Consider the following 20483-nt stretch of genomic DNA (forward strand, 5'->3'; position numbering starts at 1 on the left):
AGAGTATATAAAAGATTAAGTTCTTTTGACAGAAAGATGGCAAAAGATGTGAGGAAATAAGTGAGTAACTACCAATATTCTAAATTTACTATAAAAGGGGAGATAAGGGTATAGTTACAGTACAGAGGTTAAAGCACCTAAAGACACGTAGAAGACAGAAGTAACAATGGAAAGTTTCTTACAATGTAACCCACACCCGAAGAAGATCCACATTTTTCTCAAAAGAATGGCAAACAAGATTGGAGGTAATGTTGGGCTTTGCAGGGAGTTGTGTGTAGGTGGAAGAGCTTAAGCTTTGGATCCAAAGCCTCGAGTGGCCAAAGACTAATCAAAAGGCAGATCCAAAGACCTACTTATTAAGGAACAGATGCAAGAGACATCAGATGGGAAGTTAAAGTTCCTGGATGTTGTTTACTGCAGCAAAGGCAATTTTCATCCTTGGAACCTGCAGCAAAGGCAATTTTCATCCTTGGAACCTGCCATCTACAACATAGCAGATTAAAAACAAGGATAAGAAATATTCCCCAATGTGATACTAGTCTGTAATTTTGATTCATGCCACCTCTAAGGACTGGTGACGCAAGCAGCATACTCTACTACTACAGACAACTGAGTATCTAAATACATGAAGACGGCCCAAACAGATGTTTTATACTACCAATATATCCTGTTAGCATGCATGAGGGAGGGAGTCTACTGGGCCAGTAAGATTAAAGGAGACTAGCTCTCTAAGTCGGGCCGTACACAGGACCTTTTGCAGGTAGAAATCCAGATAATCAGTACTAGACCACTCAAAGAACATCTGGAGATCCTGAGGGATGTTATTCTCCATAAATTTGGTACACATGGACGTTGCAAATGACATGCAAGCACACCAAAAGCAGGGGCTTAGGCTACAAGAGAGGGCAGACACGGTTTACCCAAGTACATTACTGTTCAGAGTGCCTCAAAGTAGCTAAGTGGGTTCTCCCATGTTAGAACGATCAAATTCCCTGCAAAGTACATTAAGTCCCCTACATCAGAAACACAATGACATTTGTAATGGCATAAATATCAAGTGCTCACTAAAATCAGCCCAATTAAATGCTAGCTCTTGTATAACTGCACTACTGCCACTCTATGTACATTAAGGAAATGATGCATCAAGCTGCAGTTCAGTTTTGTTTACTACCCCCAACTTTTAACAATGCATCATCCACAGCTGCCATGACAAATTCAGATTAGAAACTGTGGAAAGATCACTCCAAAATAAAAACTGCACCAAGATGGCAATCAAAAGCAATGTAATTGCAGATTTCAAACAGTACTTTATTTAACTTGGATGTATTCGTAAACGGAATACACTTTACAATCAACAAAACAGAGAACTTAAAAATCATATGGCACAACCCTAAATTAATTTTAATGAGGAAAAAAAAAACACACCCAAATCTAGCTTTCTAAAGATAATGGGTGGAGCAAATATTGCATGGCGAGCAATCAGACTTTTGTTCAGACATTGCCAACTTTCCCTAAAATGAATGAGAAGTTAAAAACAATAAATTAGGACTTCATTTTACCACCGTTAAGCATAATATTTAATGTTTTTAAATACAGGGTCACATTTCCCCACAAATAATTTATTGTTAATTAAATTTTAATGGTCAGTTGCTCAACAGTACTGTAGTAGTTTACGGTCAAGTGAATACCTCTGGGTACAGTGTAGTATAAAAAAAATAAAATACTGATAAGCAATTAGTGTACTATTTTCTAGACATCAGAAAATGCATAACCTAAGCGTTGAAACCTGAAGAGGATTTTTTTTTTTACTGCCCAGAACTACACAAAACTAAAAAGAAATTACAATAAAATATTCCATCTAAACTTTCAATTTTAAGAAATCTAAGCATTATTACTTCTATCCAACTAGAATATCACTTCGAAAAACTTAAGCATTTTTTTTTAAATCATGCTTGTCAAAGGAAAGGTCACGGAGCACAATCCTTAAGGCTTCTGTTAAAGGGCTGTGGGAGGAGGCCAGTGGGTCATTCATACACAATACTAATCAAACCCACACTACAAGGGCAACATCCATACAGAAATATTACACAAAGGTACAGTAGTATAGCATTTTAGCCAGTGTACATTGAAATAAATGATTTCTGTCACTTCAAACTTGACTGTGATCATTATGTTTCTGTGGTTACAAGTGTTGCGTGTGTATATAAACACACACCATCTGAAAAACATGAAAGCTCAGGACAAGTTTCACACTTCAACAAACGTTTACACAGAACTTCTGGCAACATAACGTGTTCAGCCGTACATGCCTACTAAACAGGTCATGCATGTGTTTTATGTTCAGTCAGACAAGACAGACACAAGGAGGGAGTACACAGGTGCCAGAAAAAAATTCCAAACCCATTGAGGACACCAAAGTATTATGGACCTGAATACATTATCTGGAAGCTGCTGCTCATAAAAAGCAAACCAAGTGCTTAACTCTCAACTAAAGCTAAATTTTAAGGACGCATCACCAGTCTGAAAATGTGCACATGCACACATCGTGGACCTACAATCTCAAACTGCTAACAGACTGGTAGTGGAAGCAAAGAAAGCAGGATTTAATTTCTACTACAGTACCAACTTGTGCTGACAGGCACCAAACAGTTTCAAGCTACTGTCACACAGCTTCTACCAAAGGTCAGACAGAAAATCCATCTTTCCGCTACCAATACTAATGGCTATTTTAATCTTGCTGCTTCCAACTATTATGCAAACTTAAAAGTGGGTAGGCAAACAAATAAACTAGGCAAACAAACATACAAACAAACATACAAAGCTGAACAGAGTAGAGAGGTCCACAGCCAGTGTCATCAACTGTTTCTTCCAAATGCAATTCTTCTTAGGTTAGTGCAATAAAGGTGACTTAAGCCCATGGATGTTCTGCCAGAAATGGAAGGAGGCTGCAAGATCAGGCTATCATCATCATAGCAGTGACTAAGAAAAAAAAAAAAAAAAAAAAAAAAAAAAAAAAAAAATCCTTTCTACTTACTCAAGCTAACAAAATCTGTGCATTATACATTATCTGTAGCAAAAATTCACATTAAAAACTGTTAGATACTGAGTAAACTACGAACAAAAGTTTGTGTGCGCACGCATGCCTTTTAAGTTCACATTTAGTGTAAATCAAGCCAAATGCTTCCAACAGGTTTAGTGATGCAAAGCCTCAAAACAAAGTGTCCTGTGCTGTAACAGTCACTCATAATGATCACCTGCAAGTTTGCTAACATTTGTTTTCATTAATCAAAATTAAGACTATTCTTATTTCTGTGTACTTAAGTGACTGCAGCTTTATCTATACCCTGGGTGCTGAATATTTATATTTCGACTATCAGTGGGCTCTGGAGCCCGGGCCATAGTGGATCTGTGGACCTTCCCCAACATGGCCATACTTTGATCTCTAAAGCAAGCCTGTTGGAAATCCCCACTTAGGTACTCCATGCTCTGCATCATGTTGTTCTGGCCTGGTACGCCAGTGGCAACTCTGTAATGAGTCCCTGCTGAACAATCCAATGCAGCTGCAACTGGCTGTCCTCCATGAAACTGCACGGCAAGCTCCTGTGATCCAGAGCTGTCACTGTTTGGTGTAGGCAGAATGTTATTCCACATAGGTTGAAAATAATGTCCATTTGTGTATGACAAAGTGTTTTGTATACCATTGACAGGTGGTGAAGGTGTTGGTTTGTCAACAGCAGGCTTCAAGGTGAAAGGCTGAGTTATACACAGTTCTTGAGGGTAGCTGGAAGCTTTGTTTGGAAATCCAGGTGCAGGAACCTCCCTTGGCAATGGATGCTTTGCAGGATGTGCAGCTGGGCCAGCGCTATCCCCAGAGACTTGCTGCAGATGAGCCAGTTGCAACTGGTTCCAGGAGAGTGATTTCATGTCATTCTGATAGCCAGCTGGCATCCTGCTTATATTTACCATGGGGACATTTCCAGCAGTAGCAACAGGGATAGCAGCAGCAGTGGCAGCAGCAGGATCTGTTGTATTTACAATACATGAAGGCATAGGTGCAGGGACATTGTGTGCAGACACCCTCGTGCTTGCATTGATAAGCAGGTTGCGACTGATAGGGCTGGGGTTTGCAATCTGTCCCTCACAGACTGAGGTAGTACCAATTCCAGCCCTCGCCTGGCAGAACTGATTAATCTGGTGAACAATGCTGTTCAAGTCTGGAGGCCGGTTCTGTTGCAAGGTGGCAGCCATAGACAGTGGAATGGTTGAGGTAGACACAGTCACATTTGGAGGTGCATCAGAATCTGGCATCTTTCGGCTTGCATGCAGACCTGACTGTAGCAATGGATTCTGTTGGTGGGGCATGTTCTGAGGGTGTTGTAGAGTCTGTGGTAGGGTCTGAGGGTGTGGTAACGTCTGTTGCTGAGACAGATTCTGACGCTGCTGCAAAATCTGTGCATGTTGTAAAGTCTGTGGGTGTGACAAAACCTGGGGGTGATTTAAAGTGCTCTGTGCAACATACGGTGTAGATGGTGGATTCATAATTGCTTCTGGCAGCAATCGTGCTCGACTCCCGTCAAAGTCTTTCACAATTCCTTTCACTGGAACTTTAACTATTGCTAGCAAACCTGACTTGGTGCTGGCCTGAGCAGGATAAGGATTATACCTCTGGGAAGATGTATCAAGTCCGTTGACAGTCCGACGAACGTGTTTCTTCTGAGGAACTTTCACACTATTTGGGAAAATTTTTATAGTGAGTGGACTATTGGCAACCTTCTTAGCATAAGCATCCAATTCTGCAGGTGTTGGATATGTTGCAGATCTCATCTTCTGTGTAGTGTCCCCTGAAGAGAAAACAAGAAAGATGATAAACTGTACCTACTCAAATCCAAAGCAATTACAGCACAATAGTGAAAAGTGCATCAAATGCTCCTCTACAGCTGAAAGCACATCGAATGCTCCTCTACAGCTATACTTTTTAGGATGGCAAGTCAGAAAATCAGTTTAAGCAATACAAATAAGACTCATCATCTGGCTGTATCTGCTGGCATAAAAGACAATGGTAAACCCCGTTGCTGATAATTTGTCAAATCTACAATCGCTAGAATAACAATTTTCAGACAATGAAATTAAAGTACTATAAAGCATGACAATCTGCACTGACTGAATCAGTCAGATGAACAGCTTACTTCATTATTCAACAATTACACTGGTTACTGCACACATACATGTACTGATACAATGTGGTAATCATTTTCTTGCCAAACACCAGACAATTAGAAATGAGCATCTGCAGTGCAGATTCAGAATGTACTTTCACATCTGTACCACTTGCACTACTATGAATCAGCACTACACATTTCAAAATGCAGTGGAATACTTAGCGTCTTGGCAGGGTACTGTCTGTAAATTGCTTACACTCCCTACAGGTTATAAAGAACGTTTCTGAATGCTGATTCATTGTTGGAGATGCAAAATAATTTTAGGTACAGTGGTACACAGATTTTGGTGATGTGCAACCTTCAGGTGTCAAGACAAATTATTAGCTAGAACCTTGCAAATGGGAAAATTTTAAAACGCTTATGATTTCATGATACCAAAAAGACTCGTACTAAACATGAGACAACAAAATTTACTAGTAGCAGGAAAAAAGGTGATTCTATTAAGGGGATGAGTTGGATACTTGGCAAAGCAGCTTTACAAAAAAACTTACTGGAAGAATTACATAGTTAAGTGGTTACCATGGAACTAGTATTAGTGAGCTGACAGTTACATTATGTAAAGTATTGGGCCAACATCAAGATTACTGCCTGGAACGGAATCAATAGATTAATTTAATTTGAATTAGATCTACCATGACTATCCTCCAATTACTTCAGAAGTTGCTTAGTTTTAGTATCATGGAAAGGTTGCATGTAAAATATCATTCCAGATACAAATTTTGTTAAAGACTTTCTAGGATACTGCATATTTTCTAGTTAGCTGTTAATCTTAACAGGTGCTCATGTGTGCACCAAAATCATTCAACAATGGCATACTTCTTAATGGTGATGTTGCTGTATTTTGAATTAACATTTCACTAATAAAATAGATGTACATGTAACATTTTTCCATTTCCAACTGTGTACAAAAAAAGTATACACAGTGGAAAATTAGACTGTGAAAACATCTGACCTCTTGGCACTGTGGTGCATTGATGCGCCTATACCGTAAGAAATGTACAGTTGTGCAAGTAAATTCACCATAAAACTATGCTGTAGTAGCCAAGCTATATGGGACACATTTTGTCAATGATGACTGGCACCCTCCAAAACTTTAGGCAGTGTTTCATGTGCTCTAATCACAGTACAGCTCGAGAAGAGTAAGAGTAAGAGTCAGTGGTTAGGACACCAAATCTTAGAGCTTTCTTGCCTCAGAAAAAAAAGTGAAAAATCTTACCCATAACTATAGATGTCCTTCTCTTCCATGTTGCAGTAATATACACGCGGATTTACCCTTCTTCCTTCGCGTACGTCCAGCCAGTATTCCAAAGTTTTTCAGTCCCTCAGTGGTGTGTGGGATCTCTGACGTGGCTCAGTATGTGGGCCATAAAAGTGACATCTGCATGCACCAGCCCTCAGAACTGAAGGCCCCAGTCTGAGCCAGTCCAAGGAGGGCAGAGCCATCCATAATGGCAAATGTAACCTAACAGGAGGGTGGGAAGGAATACTGCAACATTGAAGAGAAGGACACCTATGGTTACGGTTAAGATTTTACATAACTTTTCTATGTCCTTCTATTCTAGTGTTGCAGTATTCTACATGTGGGTGAGTGCCAAAGCTCATTGTGGATGGGAAGGAGGTCTGGAAGCAGTTTCCAGGAATCTGTAAGGATAGCCCTGGCAAACCCTGCCCTGGCTCTAGAAATATGGTCCAGTTTGCAATGCTTGGTGAAGGTGTGAACTGAAGACCAAGTAGCTGCTTCGAGGGTAGTAGAGGTATCTAGTGCCCTAAAGAAGGCTCCTGAAGAGGCCCATAGCTCTGGTGCAGTGTGCTTTTACACTACCTTACAGGAATTTTCCGAGGTGTTGGTAGCAGAAGGTGATGACCTTGGAGATCAGGCCGAGATGGTCTGTTTGGTCACTACCTTCCCCAGAGCTCTAGGGTGGAAGGAGACAGTCAGATTGTCTGATGGACATGGATTTGTGTAGACAAAACCTGAGATGTCTGTGAAAGTACAGTTTTGTACCTACCATAAATGTAGATGTCCGAGAGGAATGCATCTGCAGTCTTTACAAATGGGTTGTCCTGTCGTCAGGCAGCCCTTCGGTCGGCCGGATTCCAAAGTCTGGGTCTGGCTTCGGCTGGTGTCGCACTTCACCCGACGTCATTGCGGCAGTCATTCGGGTATAAAGGCATCAGCCGACGCCATTTTCCTCAGTGTTTCTTGCCCCAGATGCCAGGTGCCCTCTTGGATGGCTAAATTTGGATAAATGCCAAAGTTTCCAAATAGTAGAGAGCAAACACACAAAATAAGCATGTATGTACATATATACAAACAAATACACCATAATAGATCCCCCCCAAGCTAGCTGAAGATTGGTAAGTACCCTAGGAATACCTCAGAGGGGAAGGAGGGTGGGTAATCCTGACTGCAGATGCATTCCTCTCGGACATCTACATTTATGGTAGGTACAAAACTGTACTATGTCCTTCAAGGATGCATCTGCAGTCTTTACAAATGGGTAGAATACCATAGCTAAACTAAGGGAGGAGGAAATGAGAGTAGATTATGGTGTAGTCAGGATCCCTTGCAAAACAGCAGTGGCAAAACCAGCACGGGATCTAGAGTATAGAGGTAAGTTATAATGCTTGGCAAATGTATGCACGGAGGTCCAAGTAGCAGCCTCTATAATGTCCTTGGTAGCCACTCCTCGTAAGAAAGCTGTGGTAGTGGCTGTAGCCCTTGTGGAGTGAGGCCTGATGTTCTCTGGAGTTTTCTTTCCATGGTAGGAGTAACAAAATCTAATGCAATTTCCTATCCATTTGGAGATTGTCTGTTTAGAAATTGGTTTTCCTTCCTTTCCTGTTGCATATGCTACCAGAAGCTGGTCAGTTTTTCTATTGTTTTTGTCCTGTCCAGGTAGTAGCGTAATTGTCTGTGTACATCCAAGGTATGTAAGAGCTTTTCTCCCTGTTCTGTGGATTGGGGAAGAATGTAGGAAGGTGGATAGCCTGATTTAAAGAGACTCTGGATACCACCTTAGGCATAAATGTAGGATTTGTTCTCATGGACACTATCTTGATGGAAGATCAGGAAGGGTTGTACTGCCATTAATGCCTGTAGTTCAGAGACCCTTCTTGTTGAAGTTATTGCCAGCAGGAAAGCAGTCTTCCAGGATAAGTATTGCAATTCTGCTGTAGCTGCTGGTTCGAAAGGAGGTAGAGTCAGTTTTTCTAGCACAAAGTTCAAGTCCCATGCTGGCAATGGAGGTTTCCTGGGAGGTTTTACATTTTCAATTCCTCTCAGAAACTGTCTGAGCAGAGGATGCGAGAAGACAGGAGGATCCAAGCTGTATTCTGCTGAAATAGCTGATGCATGTATCTTGATGGAGGAATAGGACAGGCCTGTATGGAAGAGCTCCGCCAAGTACTCCAGGATGTTGGCTATGTTTACCAGTGTCACATCTTGCCCCTTTGCAGTACTCCAGATGAGATATCTTTTCCATTTTGCTGCATAATTCTTTCTTGTTGAAGGTCTACGAGCCTCCAGGATTATGTCTTTAACCCTTTGGGATAAATTTGGGTTAATTGCTGTTATGTAATGTTCCAGGCAGTTAACTGCAGAGTTTTTAGGTTTGGATGCAGGATGTTGTAGTTGTTCTGTGTCAGCAGTAATGGAATCAGGGGCAGTGTCCATATTTGTTCCCGGGACATGCTCCTCAGCAGTGGGTACCAATGTTGTCTTGGCCAGTCTGGGGCTATCAGAATGATCCTCGGACGTTCCTCTTTGATCTTGAGAAGCACCTTGTGCATCAAAGGAAGTGGTGGGAATGCGTATGCTGTCAGGTTTTTCCAACTGAAGGATATGGAGTCCACCTTCCAAGCAAGTGGGTGGTAAGTCCTCGTGCAGAATTTCTTCAACTGGTGATTTAATGGGGATGCAAACAAGTCTATTTGTGGTAATCCCCATTCTCTTGTGATGGTTTTGAAGATGTCCGGATGCAGCATCCATTCGTGGGCATCTGTTGTAGTTCTGCTCAATATGTCTGCTAGAATGTTTTCCTTCCCTGGTACATAAATTGCCTGTAACTGAATGTTGTAGCTCAGAGCCACATCCCATAGGTCCAGTGCCAGCCGGCATAGAGGGTATGAGTGTGTGCCTCCCTGTTTGTTGATGTACCACATAACTGTGGTGTTGTCTGTCCTTATCAACTGGCCTTCTTGGAGAAAAGGTCTGAATGCCTGGATTGCCAATTTTACTGTCATCATTTCTTTTAGATTTATGTGCAGGTGCAGCTGGTCTTGAGTCCATAGGCCTTGAATGCACTTGCCCATCATGTGTGCCCCCCAACCGAGGTCTGAGGCATCTGTCGTGATGGTTTGTCTTGGTTGACTTTTGCAGAAGGGTAGTCCTGTGTTTGATTGACAGGCCTGAGCCCACCATAAGAACTCTTGCTTCAGGCATGGGATCATTGGAATTTTGGTTTCTAGGCTGTGCTTGTGCTGAGACCACAAATTCTTTAGGTACCACTGTAGCTTTCTCATATGCAGCCTGGCATGAGGGACCAGTAGTATGCAGGATGCCATGAAGCCTAGAGCTTGTAGCACTTTTCTTGCAGTTAGATGGCTCTGCTTTGTTAATGCCAAGAAGTAGAGGGGAAGTTGCTCTTTCTTTTCTGCAGTTAGAAATGCCATTTGTTTTGATGTGTCCAGTTCTGCACCCAGAAAGGTTATTCTTTGGGATGGAATCAGCCTTGACTTTTTTGTATTGACTGTATATCCCAGGGCTTGCAGCAGGTAGATGACTCTTTGTAAGTCTTCTGATAGTCTGTTTTTGTTGTCCGCTTGTATCAGGCAGTCGTCCAGGTAGGGATAGATTTGAATTCCCTGAAGTCTGCAATGAGCGATTACTGATGCCAGGCATTTCGTGAACACTCTGGGCGCAGTAGATAAGCCAAAGGGCAATGCTGAGAATTGATAGTGCTCTGATCCTGCAAGAAATCTGAGGTATCTTCTGCAAATTGGTCTTATGGGGACGTGCAGGTATGCCTCCTTGAGATCTACAGTTACCAGCAAAGACTCCTTGCCCAGCATGGGAAGAAGCTGCTGTAGGGTCAGCATTTTGAATTTTGGAAGAATGAGGAATGTGTTTAAAGCGGACAGGTCTAGAATAGGCCTCCATTTGTTTTCTTTTCTTGGTACCAGGAAGAGCCTGGAGTAAAATCCCTTCCCTTGCTCCATAGATGGTACCTTTTCCACAGCTCTCATTCTTAATAATTGAGATATTTGTTTTAGAGATTCTGCCCTTTGAGAAGGTGGTAGGTTTGGCATTCCTGTCTTTCCTGGTAGTGTATGGAAATGGAACCTGTAACCTTTGTCTATAGTTTGCAAAATCCATTTTTCTCTTGTAATGCAGTGCCAGTTTCTTGAAAATAATGTTAGCTTTCCGCCTAAGGGTGCTTCTAGTTGTTCCCTGGTAGGCGGTGCCACCGCCAAGTCACTGTGATTGAGTTGTTGTAGTGGTGGTAGCTGTATCCGTGCCTCGTTGGCTGTTACCCTGCCACTGGCGACCCCTGTAGGCACCCCTGGATTGGTTCCTGCCTCTAGAGCGCCTATTCCTGCCTCTTTGTGCCTTAGAGGAGTCCGGAAAGGACCAATTCTTGGAGGGCCAGTTCCTGCTAAACCTTGGAGGTTGAACTTGTAAGAAATCTTTCACTGTTTGCACAGATTTTGCTTTCTCTTCCATCTTTTTTAGTACCTGTTGTGCGGGGGCACCAAATAAACTGACCTTGTCCATAGGTGCATCCAAAAGCTTAGATTTGACATGGTCTGGTAATGCCTGCTCTTTCAACCATGCATGCCTTCTGATAACTGTGCCAGTCATGGCTGATCTAAAGGAAGCCTCCAGTGCATCATAGCCACATTTTAAAGAATGGTTACTAACCTGCTGTATGTTATGTAACATTTCTTGAACATACTTTTCATCTAAAGATTCTTCAGAGGACAGCTTTTTAGTCAACTGGTCAAGCATAAACTCTTGATATTGAATCATATGAAAGTGGCAGTTCAAAGCTCTAGCTGACAAAGTAGCAGAGGTGTAAACTTTCTTACCCCATCTCTCTAAGGACCTGGATTCCCTTTCAGAGGGGAGGGGGTTTTTAGAAGAAGTAGCTGCTACGGCTTTAGGGCCCTGGGAGATAGTCTCTGGATCTGCAAAAGGAGCCTTATATAAGTGGTGATGAGTGTCTGGGACCCTGTAGTACCTATCGGGATTAGCAGGAGCCGGAGGTAAAGTATCAGGAGCAGTGCAAGCATCATTAAATGCATCATCAACAACAGGTAGAACTGGAGGTATAGCTAAAGGCCTATGCTGTGGCAAATGTAGAAAGGTCCTAAGCCTTTTTCTAGAGTCTGAGAAATCTTGGCCCTGCCACTGAAATTGTTCCCTCATAGCATGCAAGGTTTCCCCAAAGGAAAATTCCTCAGGAGGAGAGGCTGAAGGGATGGACTCCTCAGCATCAGAGTCTTCGTAAGGAGAATAAGAAGCCACAGGAGGGTCTGTATGTTCTGAGTCATCAGAGGAATTATCTGTAGCTACTAGCTCAGGGGGCTCTGCTCTAGGCCTCTTTTCTGGAGGAGGGAGAGAGGCCCTGTCTGGATGAGGCTGGGCTCCACGAATTAAAGAGATGAGATCCTCTGCCAAAGAAAGCATATGGGAGCTGGTGCTGGGCCTGTGAGAGGGGGGCTTGGCAGGCACAGGTTTTGATGCTTTGGCTGCTTTAGCCCTGGCAAAGGCCTTAATAGACATAGCTGGGGGAGGCCTAGCAGCTCCACGTGCAGGGGTAGAAATATCTAGAGGAATGGTGTCTGATAAATCCTGTGAAATCGCAACAGAAGGTTGGATTTCAGAAGCCGTCTCTACCAGGTTAGAAGAGGCCTCGGTAGAAGGCAAGTTATCGGCTGAAGAAAGAACCGCTTGCTCGGTTTCGGCCGAAACCGAGACACTCGTGGTTTGCTTAACCGCGGCTTCGGCCGAAACCGCGGACCGCGAGTGTCGGTCCTTTTCTTTGCGTTTTTTGGTTATTTGCGTAGTCGGAGGATCCGACTGCATAATGTAGGCAAAATCGGAGCCGAAAATCTGCTCAGCAAAGTCCGAGCGACGTCTAAGCGTCCGTCGGTTAAAAGAAGCACAGGCTAGACAAGCTGCTACGTCGTGGTCTGGGCCTAAACAATGAATGCAATAGGAGTGGAAATCTTTATGAGGTATTTGTTTCCCACAAGATAAACAGTTATTAACTTTCTCTGACATCGGCTGAGGCAAGAAAGAGTCCCCAACGGGGTACTTAGCTTTATAGAAGTCTTCGTAGTATTCGGTAGAAGTAATCTCTGGATCTGACCGACCGGCACTTGCGAACAGCTTCTGCTTCGGGCGCCATGCGGCAAGACAGACTGAGGAAAATGGCGTCGGCTGATGCCTTTATACCCGAATGACTGCCGCAATGACGTCGGGTGAAGTGCGACACCAGCCGAAGCCAGACCCAGACTTTGGAATCCGGCCGACCGAAGGGCTGCCTGACGACAGGACAACCCATTTGTAAAGACTGCAGATGCATCCTTGAAGGACATCATCTAGGGAATGAAGTATTCTCTCACTGTACCCCTGAGGACTGGGGAAGAATTTAGGTAGGAGTATGGCCTGGTTCAAGGATAGGTCATTCACCACCTTCGGCACAAAAGAAGGGTTAAGTACTAGGAGTAACCCTGTCATTGTGGAAAACTAGAAGGGTGGGGTAGCCATAAGAGCTCGTAGCTCTGAGATCCTATTGGTTGAGGTCACGGCCACTAACAAAACCGTTTTCCATGTGCAAAGTTTAAGGGAGCCAACGTGAGTTTTTCCAGAACATAATTAAGATCCCAAGGTGTAAGGGATTGTTTCCTGGGGGGGTCCTTAGGTGGAGTACCCTTCTGGGGAAGAGTTTGGCAGGAAGACTGGATGCTAGGGATGGATCTAGAGGAAGGCATGCCATGCAGAGATTGCAGACAAGTGGGCTTTAACTGAAGAGTAGGCCAAGACTTGTCTGCAGTGGTTTACACAGGTAAGATGGGACTAGAGCGGTCACACTTGCCAGCGGGTCCAACTGTCTTTTGTGACACCATATGGAAAACCTTTTCCACCTTGAAAGTTAAGATTTTGTGTTAGTTTCCTGGCCTCCTGCAGGACATCGAGCACGTCCTCATAAAGGTGTGTGAAGGGGATCAGAATCCTATCAACCACAGGGTGAGGTGCAGTGACTGCCACTGTGGGTGTATCTGTGATCCCTTATGCTGTGTGAGAAGGTCCAAAAAGAGGGGGGTAACTTGTGGTGGCTGTCCTTGGACAGTTGAAGGATTACGGGGAAAGTACAGTTTTGTACCTACCATAAATGTAGATGTCCGATAGGAATGCATCTGCAGTCCTTACAAATGGGTTGTCCTGTCGTCAGGCAGCCCTTCGGTCGGCCGGATTCCAAAGTCTGGGTCTGGCCTCGGCTGGTGTCGCACTTCACCCGACGTCATAGCTGCAGTTATTCGGGTATAAAGGCATCAGCCGACGCCATTTTCCTCAGTGTTTCTTGCCCCAGATGCCAGGTGCCCTCTAGGAAGGCTAAATTTGGATAAATGCCAATGATTCCAAATAGTAGAGAGCAAACACAAAAAATAAGCATGTATGTACATATATACAAATACACCATAATAGATTCCCCCAGCTAGCTATAAGATGGGCAAATACCCTAGGAGTACCACAGAGGGGAAAGGCGGGTGGGTAATCCTAACTGCAGATGCATTCCTATCGGACATCTACATTTATGGTAGGTACAAAACTGTACTATGTCCTTCAAGGATGCATCTGCAGCCCTTACAAATGGGTAGAATACTATAGCCAAACTGGGGGAGGAGGAAGAATAAAGTTACGGTGTAGTTAAGATCCCTTGCAAAACAGCAGTGGCAAAACCTGCTCGGGATCTAGAGTATAAAGGTAAATTATAATGCTTGGCAAATGTATGCACGGAGCTCCAAGTAGCAGCCTCTAAAATGTCCTTGGTAGCCACTCCTCGTAGGAAAGCTGTGGTAGTGGCTGTAGCCTTGTAGAGCGAGGCCTGATGTTTTCTGGAGTTTTCTTTCCATGGTAGGAGTAACAAAATCTAATGCAATTTCCTATCCACTTGGAGATTGTCTGTTTTGAAATTGCTTTTCCTTCCATTCCTGTTGCATATGCTACCAGTAGCTGGTCAGTTTTTCTATTGCCCTTGGTCCTGTCCAGGTAGTAGCGTAATTGTCTATGTACATCCAAGGTATGCAACAGTCTTTCTCCCCTGTTCTGTGGGTTGGGGAAGAATGTAGGTAGGTGGATAGCCTGATTTAAAGATACTCTGGAGACCACCTTAGGCACAAAAGTAGGATTTGTTCTCATGGACACTATCTTGATGGAAGATCAGGAAGGGTTGTACTGCCATTAATGCCTGTAGTTCAGATACCCTTCTTGCTGAAGTGATTGCCAGCAGGAAAGCAGTTTTCCATGATAAGTATTGTAATTCTGCTGTTGCTGCTGGTTCGAAAGGAGGAAGTGTCAATTTTTCTAGCACAAATTTCAAGTCCCATGCTGGCAATGGTGGCTTCCTAGGAGGTTTTACATTTTTAATTCCTCTGAGAAACTGCCTGAGCAGAGGATGTGAGAAGACTGGAGGATCCAAGCCGTATTCTGCTGAAATAGCGGATGCATGAATCTTAATGGAAGAATAGGACAAGCCTTTGTGGAAGAGCTCTGCCAAGTATTCCAGGATGTTGGCTATGTTTACCAGTGACACATCTCCTTTTGCAGTACTCCAAATGAGATATCTTTTCCATTTTGCTGAATAATTTTTCCTTGTTGAGGGTCTGCGAGCCTCCAGGATAATGTCTTTAACCCTTTGGGATAAATTTGGGTTAATTGGTCTTATGCAATGTTCCAGGCAGTGAGCTGCAGAGTTTTCAGGTTTGGATGCAGAATGTTGTAGTTGTTCTGTGTTAACAGTAAGGGAACCAGGGGTAGTGGCCATATTTGTTCCCGAGACATGCTCCTCAGTAATGGGTACCAATGTTGTCTTGGCCAGTCTGGAGCTATCACAATGATCCTTGGACGGTCCTCTTTGATCTTCAATAGCACCTTGTGCATCAAAGGAAGTGGAGGGAATGCATATGCTGTCAGGTTTTTCCAACTGAAAGATAGGGAGTCCACCTTCCAAGCAAGTGGGTGGTACGTCCTTGTGCAGAATTTCTTTAGCTGGTGATTGCGTGGGGATGCAAATAAATCTATTTCTGGGAGTCCCCATTTTCTTGTAATGGTTTTGAAGATGTCCGGATGCAGCATCCATTCGTGGGCATCCGTGGTAGTCCTGCTTAATATGTCTGCTAGAATGTTTTCTTTTCCTGGTACAAAATTGCTTGTAACTGAATGTTGTAGCTCAGGGCCACATTCCAGAGGTCCAGTGCCATCCGGCATAGAGGGTGAATGTGTGCCTCCCTGTTTGTTGATGTACCACATAACTGTGGTGTTGTCTGTCCTTATCATCAATTGACCTTGTCGGAGAAATGGTCTGAATGTCTGAATTGCCAGTTTTACTGCCAGCATTTCCTTTAGATTTATGTGTAGGTGCAGCTGGTCTTGAGTCCATAAACCTTGTATGCACTTGTCCAGCATGTGGGCCCCCCAACCGAGGTCTGAGGCGTCCGTCGTGATGGTTTGGCTTGGTTGAGTGCTGTGGAAGGGCAATCCTGTGTTTGATTGACAGGCCTGAGCCCACCATAGGAATTCTTGCTTCAGGCATGGAATTATTGGAATTTGGGTTTCTAGGCTGTGCTTGTGTTGAGACCATAAATTCCTTAGGTACCACTGTAACTTTCTCATATGCAGCTTGGCATGTGGAACCAATATTATGCAGGATGCCATGAAGCCCAAGGCTTGCAGGACTTTTCTTGCTGTTAGATGGTTCTGCTTTGTTAATGCCAAGAACTAGAGAGGTAGTTGCTCCTGTTTTTCTACTGTTAGGAATGCCATTTGTTTCGATGTGTCCAGCTCTGCACCCAAAAAGGTTATTCTTTGGGATGGTATCAGCCTTGACTTTTTTATATAGACTGTATATCCCAGGGCTTGTAGTAGGTAAATGACCCTTTTTAAGTCTTCTGCTAGCTTGTTTTTGTTGTCCGCTTGTATCAGGCAGTCGTCCAGGTAAGGGTAGATTTGGATTCCCTGAAGCCTGCAATGAGCAATTACTGATGCCAGGCATTTTGTGAACACTCTGGGCGCAGTAGATAAGCCAAAGGGCAATGCTGAGAATTGATAATGCTCTGATCCTGCAAGAAATCTGAGGTATCTTCTGCAATTTGGTCGTATGGGGACGTGCAGGTATGCCTCCTTGAGATCTAGAGTTACCAGCCAAGACTCCTTGCCCAGCATGGGAAGAAGCTGCTGTAGAGTCAGCATTTTGAATTTTGGAACAATGAGGAATGTGTTTAAAGCGGACAGGTCGAGAATAGGTCTCCATTTGCTCTCTTTTCTTGGTACCAAGAAGAGTCTGGAGTAAAATCCCTTTCCTTGCTCCATGGATGGTACCTTTTCCACAGCTCTCATCCTTAATAATTGAGATATTTGTTTTAGAGCTTCTGCCTTTTGATTTGGAGGTAGGTTTGGCATTCCTCTTTTCCCTGGTAGAGTATGGAAGTGAAACCTGTAACCTTGGTCTATTGTCTGCAAAATCCACTTGTCTCTTGTGATGTAATGCCAGTTTGTTGAAAATAAGGCTAGCTTCCCGCCTAAGGGTGCTTCTAGTTGTTCCCTGGTAGGCGGTGCCAGAGCCAAGTCACTGTGATTGTCCTGTAGTTGTGGTGGTGGCTGTGTCTGTGGCTGTACCTCGCTGGTTGTTACCCTGCCACTGGCGTCCCCTGCAGGTACCCCTGGATTGGCTTCTGCCTCTTGAACGCCTATTCCTGCCTCTCTGAGCTCTGGAGGAGTCCAGAAAGGACCAATTCTTGGAGGGCCAATTCCTGCTAAACCTTGGAGGTTGGACCTGTAAGAAATCTTTCACTGTTTGGACAGATTTTGCCTTCTCTTCCATCTTCTTCAGCACCTGTTGTGCAGGAGAGCCAAACAAATTGATCTTATCCATGGGAGCATCTAATAGTTTTGACTTGACATGGTCTGGTAAGGCCTGCTCTTTTAACCATGCATGCCTTCTGATAACTGTGCCAGTCATGGCTGATCTAAAGGAAGCCTCCAGTGCATCATAGCCGCATTTTAAAGAATGGTTACTGACTTGCTGAATGCTATGTACCATTTCCTGAACAGATTTTTTGTCTAATGGTTCATCCGAGGACAGCTTTTTGGTTAACTGGTCTAGCATAAATTCTTGATACTGGATCACATGAAATTGACAGTTCAAGGCCCTAGCTGAAAGAGTAGCAGAAGTGTAAACTTTTTTACCCCATCTCTCTAAGGATCTGGATTCCCTTTCAGAGGGGGTTTTTAGCAGAGGTAGCTGCTACAGCCTTAGGTCCTTGGGAGATAGTCTCGGGATCTGCAAAAGGAGCCTTATACAAATGGTAATGCGTGTCCGGGACCCTGTAGTATCTATCGGGCTTAGCAGGGGCCGGAGGTAGAGAATCAGGAGCAGTAAAAGCATCATTAAATGCATCATCTACAACAGAAAGAACTGGAGGTATGGCTAAAGGCCTATGTTGTGGTAAATGCAGAAAGGTTCTAAGCCTTTTTCTGGAGTCTGAAAATCCTGGCCCTGCCACTGAAATTGTTCCCTCATAGCATGCAAGGTTTCCCCAAAGGAAAATTCCTCAGGCGGAGAGGCAGAAGGGATGGACTCTTCAGCATCAGAGTCTTCATTAGGGGAGAAAGGAGCCTCTGGAGGGTCTGTATCATCTGAATCATCAGAGGAATCATCTGTAGAAACTGGCTCAGGGGGCTCTGCTCTAGGCCTCTTCTCTGGAGGTTGGTGAGAGGCCCTGTCTGGTTGAGGTTGGGATCCCCGGATTAAAGAAATGAGATCCTCTGCTAAACTAAGCATTTGTGAACTAGAGCTAAGCCTGTGAGAGGGGGTCTTAGTAGGTACAGATTTAGTAGCTTTAGCTGCTTTAGCCCTGGCAAAGGCCTTAATGGACATGGCTGCAGGAGGCCTAGCAGCTCCACGTGCAGGGGTTGAAATATCCAAGGGAATAGTGTCAGATAATTCCTGAGAAACTGCAACAGCAGGTGGGATTTCAGAAGCCGATTCCCCCAGGTTGGAAGAGGCCTCGGTAGAAGGTAAGTTTTCGGCTGAAGGAAGAACCGCTTGCTCGGTTTTAGCCGAAACAGAGACACTCGCGGTTGGCTTAACCGCGGTTTCGGCCGAAACCGCGGACCACGAGTGTCGGTCCTTTTCCTTGCGCTTTTTAGACATTTGCGTAGTCGGAGGATACGACGGCATAATATAAGCAAAATCGGAGCCGAAAAACTCCTCAGCAAATTCCGACCGACGTCTAAGCGTCCGCCGGTTAAAAGAAGCACAGGCTAGACAAGCTGCTACGTCGTGGTCTGGGCCTAAACAAGGTAAGCAGTAAGAGTGGAAATCTTTATGAGGTATTTGTTTCCCACAAGTTAAACAGTTATTCACTTTTTCTGACATTGGCTGAGGCAAGAAAGAGTCCCCAACTGGGTACTTAGCTTTTTAGAAGTCTTTGGTAGTAGTAATCTCTGGTTCTGACCGACCCGCACTTGCGAACAGCTTCTGCTTGGCCACGCGCAAGAAAGACTGAGGAAAATGGCGTCGGCTGATGCCTTTATACCCGAATAACTGCAGCTATGATGTCGGGTGAAGTGCGACACCAGCCGAGGCCAGACCCAGACTATGGAATCCGGCCGACCGAAGGGCTGCCTGACGACAGGACAACCCATTTGTAAGGACTGCAGATGCATCCTTGAAGGACATCCAGTGCCGTCTTGGCCAGTAGGGAGTCATCAGCAAGATTTTTGGTCTGTCCTGCTGGATTTTCAGCAGGACCTTCTGAATCAATGGGAAGGGGGATGCATAAAGAAATGCCCCCTTCCAAGATATTGAAAAGGCAACGGTTGCCAGTGCCTGGGGGGGGTGGGTCTGGTATCCCGGTGCAGAAGCTAGGAAGTTGCCTGTTGGCGGTGGAGAAAAACAGATCTATTTGATGTATACTCCACAGGTGGCCCAGGAAGACATCCCTGTGAAGAGTCTATTCATGGTTGTTTGTGATGATTCTAAGATAGTCTGCCTGGGCATTGTGTAGAGAGGATGTAAACCGCCTGCAGGGAAACTCCCTGTGAGGTTGCCAGTTCTCAAACCAGCAGAGCTACTTTGCAAAGGAGGTATGATTTGTTCACTCCCTGTTTGAGATATCACAGAACCATGGTGTTGTCTGCGAAAATCTTCAGTGGGCCTTCCGGGAAGTAAGGTAGGAAGGCTCACAGGGCAAAAAGAATTGCCCTCATCTCTCGAACATTGATGTGTTCTAGTTTGTGCGGCTTCGGCCACAGGCCCTTTACCATGAATTGTCCTGGAAGAATGTGGTCCTTGAAGGCTGTCAGAGCATTCTGTACAGCTAACATTTCTTTAGGACTGATGTGAGGGTGCATTTGAATTGGGTTCCATTTGCCGTGAATGCACTTCCCTGCCAGGTGCACCCCCCCCCCATACATAGTCTAATGCGTCTGTTAGGGTTTTAGGCGGCAGGGGATAGTGTGAATGGTAGAGCCTTGTTTTGGTGGCAGGCCTCTGCACACCAAAGGAACTCTAGGCGTAGACAAGGAATGACAGGAATCACTGCTTCTAGATCCTGAGAATGTTGACACCATAGGCTTTTTAGATACCATTGTAGTTTCCTCATATGCAGTCTTGCATACGGAATTAGAAGAATGCAGGAGGCCATGAACCCCAAGGCTTGTAGTATTTACCTTGCAGATAGCAGGGTTTTTGTGACCACTTGTTTGAAGTAGGTCGTCAAGTGAATTTCATTCTCTGGCATGAGGAAAACCATCTGGGAAGTTGTATTCAAGCTTGCTCCCAGGAATATAATTTGTTGACAGGGTACCAGGTGTGATTTCTTTTAGTTTATGGTGTACCCCAGACAAGTTAGCACCCTCTGTACAAAAGCCAGATGATTCAAAAACATGCCCTGGTTTTCAGCCTGAATTAGACAATCGTTCAGGTATTGGTACATTTGAATATTTCTTTGCCTGCAAAATGCAATGACTGG

General features: G+C 44.3%; 1 protein-coding gene across 4 annotated transcripts in view; it reads right to left on the bottom strand.

Annotated features, from left to right (window-relative positions):
• Positions 1–1287: 1287 nt before the first annotated feature.
• Positions 1288–20483, bottom strand: part of FAM222B (family with sequence similarity 222 member B) — a 243900-nt gene continuing 224704 nt past the window's right edge. For all 4 annotated transcript variants that reach the window (XM_044054421.1, XM_044054424.1, XM_044054423.1 and 1 more), the window contains exon 3: positions 1288–4841. In XM_044054421.1, the coding sequence (XP_043910356.1) occupies positions 3334–4841 (1508 nt within the window). In that variant the 3' untranslated portion in view covers positions 1288–3333. The remainder of the gene's footprint in view (positions 4842–20483) is intronic.

This window comes from Protopterus annectens, chromosome 13.part0 (assembly GCF_019279795.1).
Source record: "Protopterus annectens isolate FY-2018-M chromosome 13.part0, PAN1.0, whole genome shotgun sequence".
NCBI lineage: Eukaryota > Metazoa > Chordata > Ceratodontiformes > Protopteridae > Protopterus > Protopterus annectens.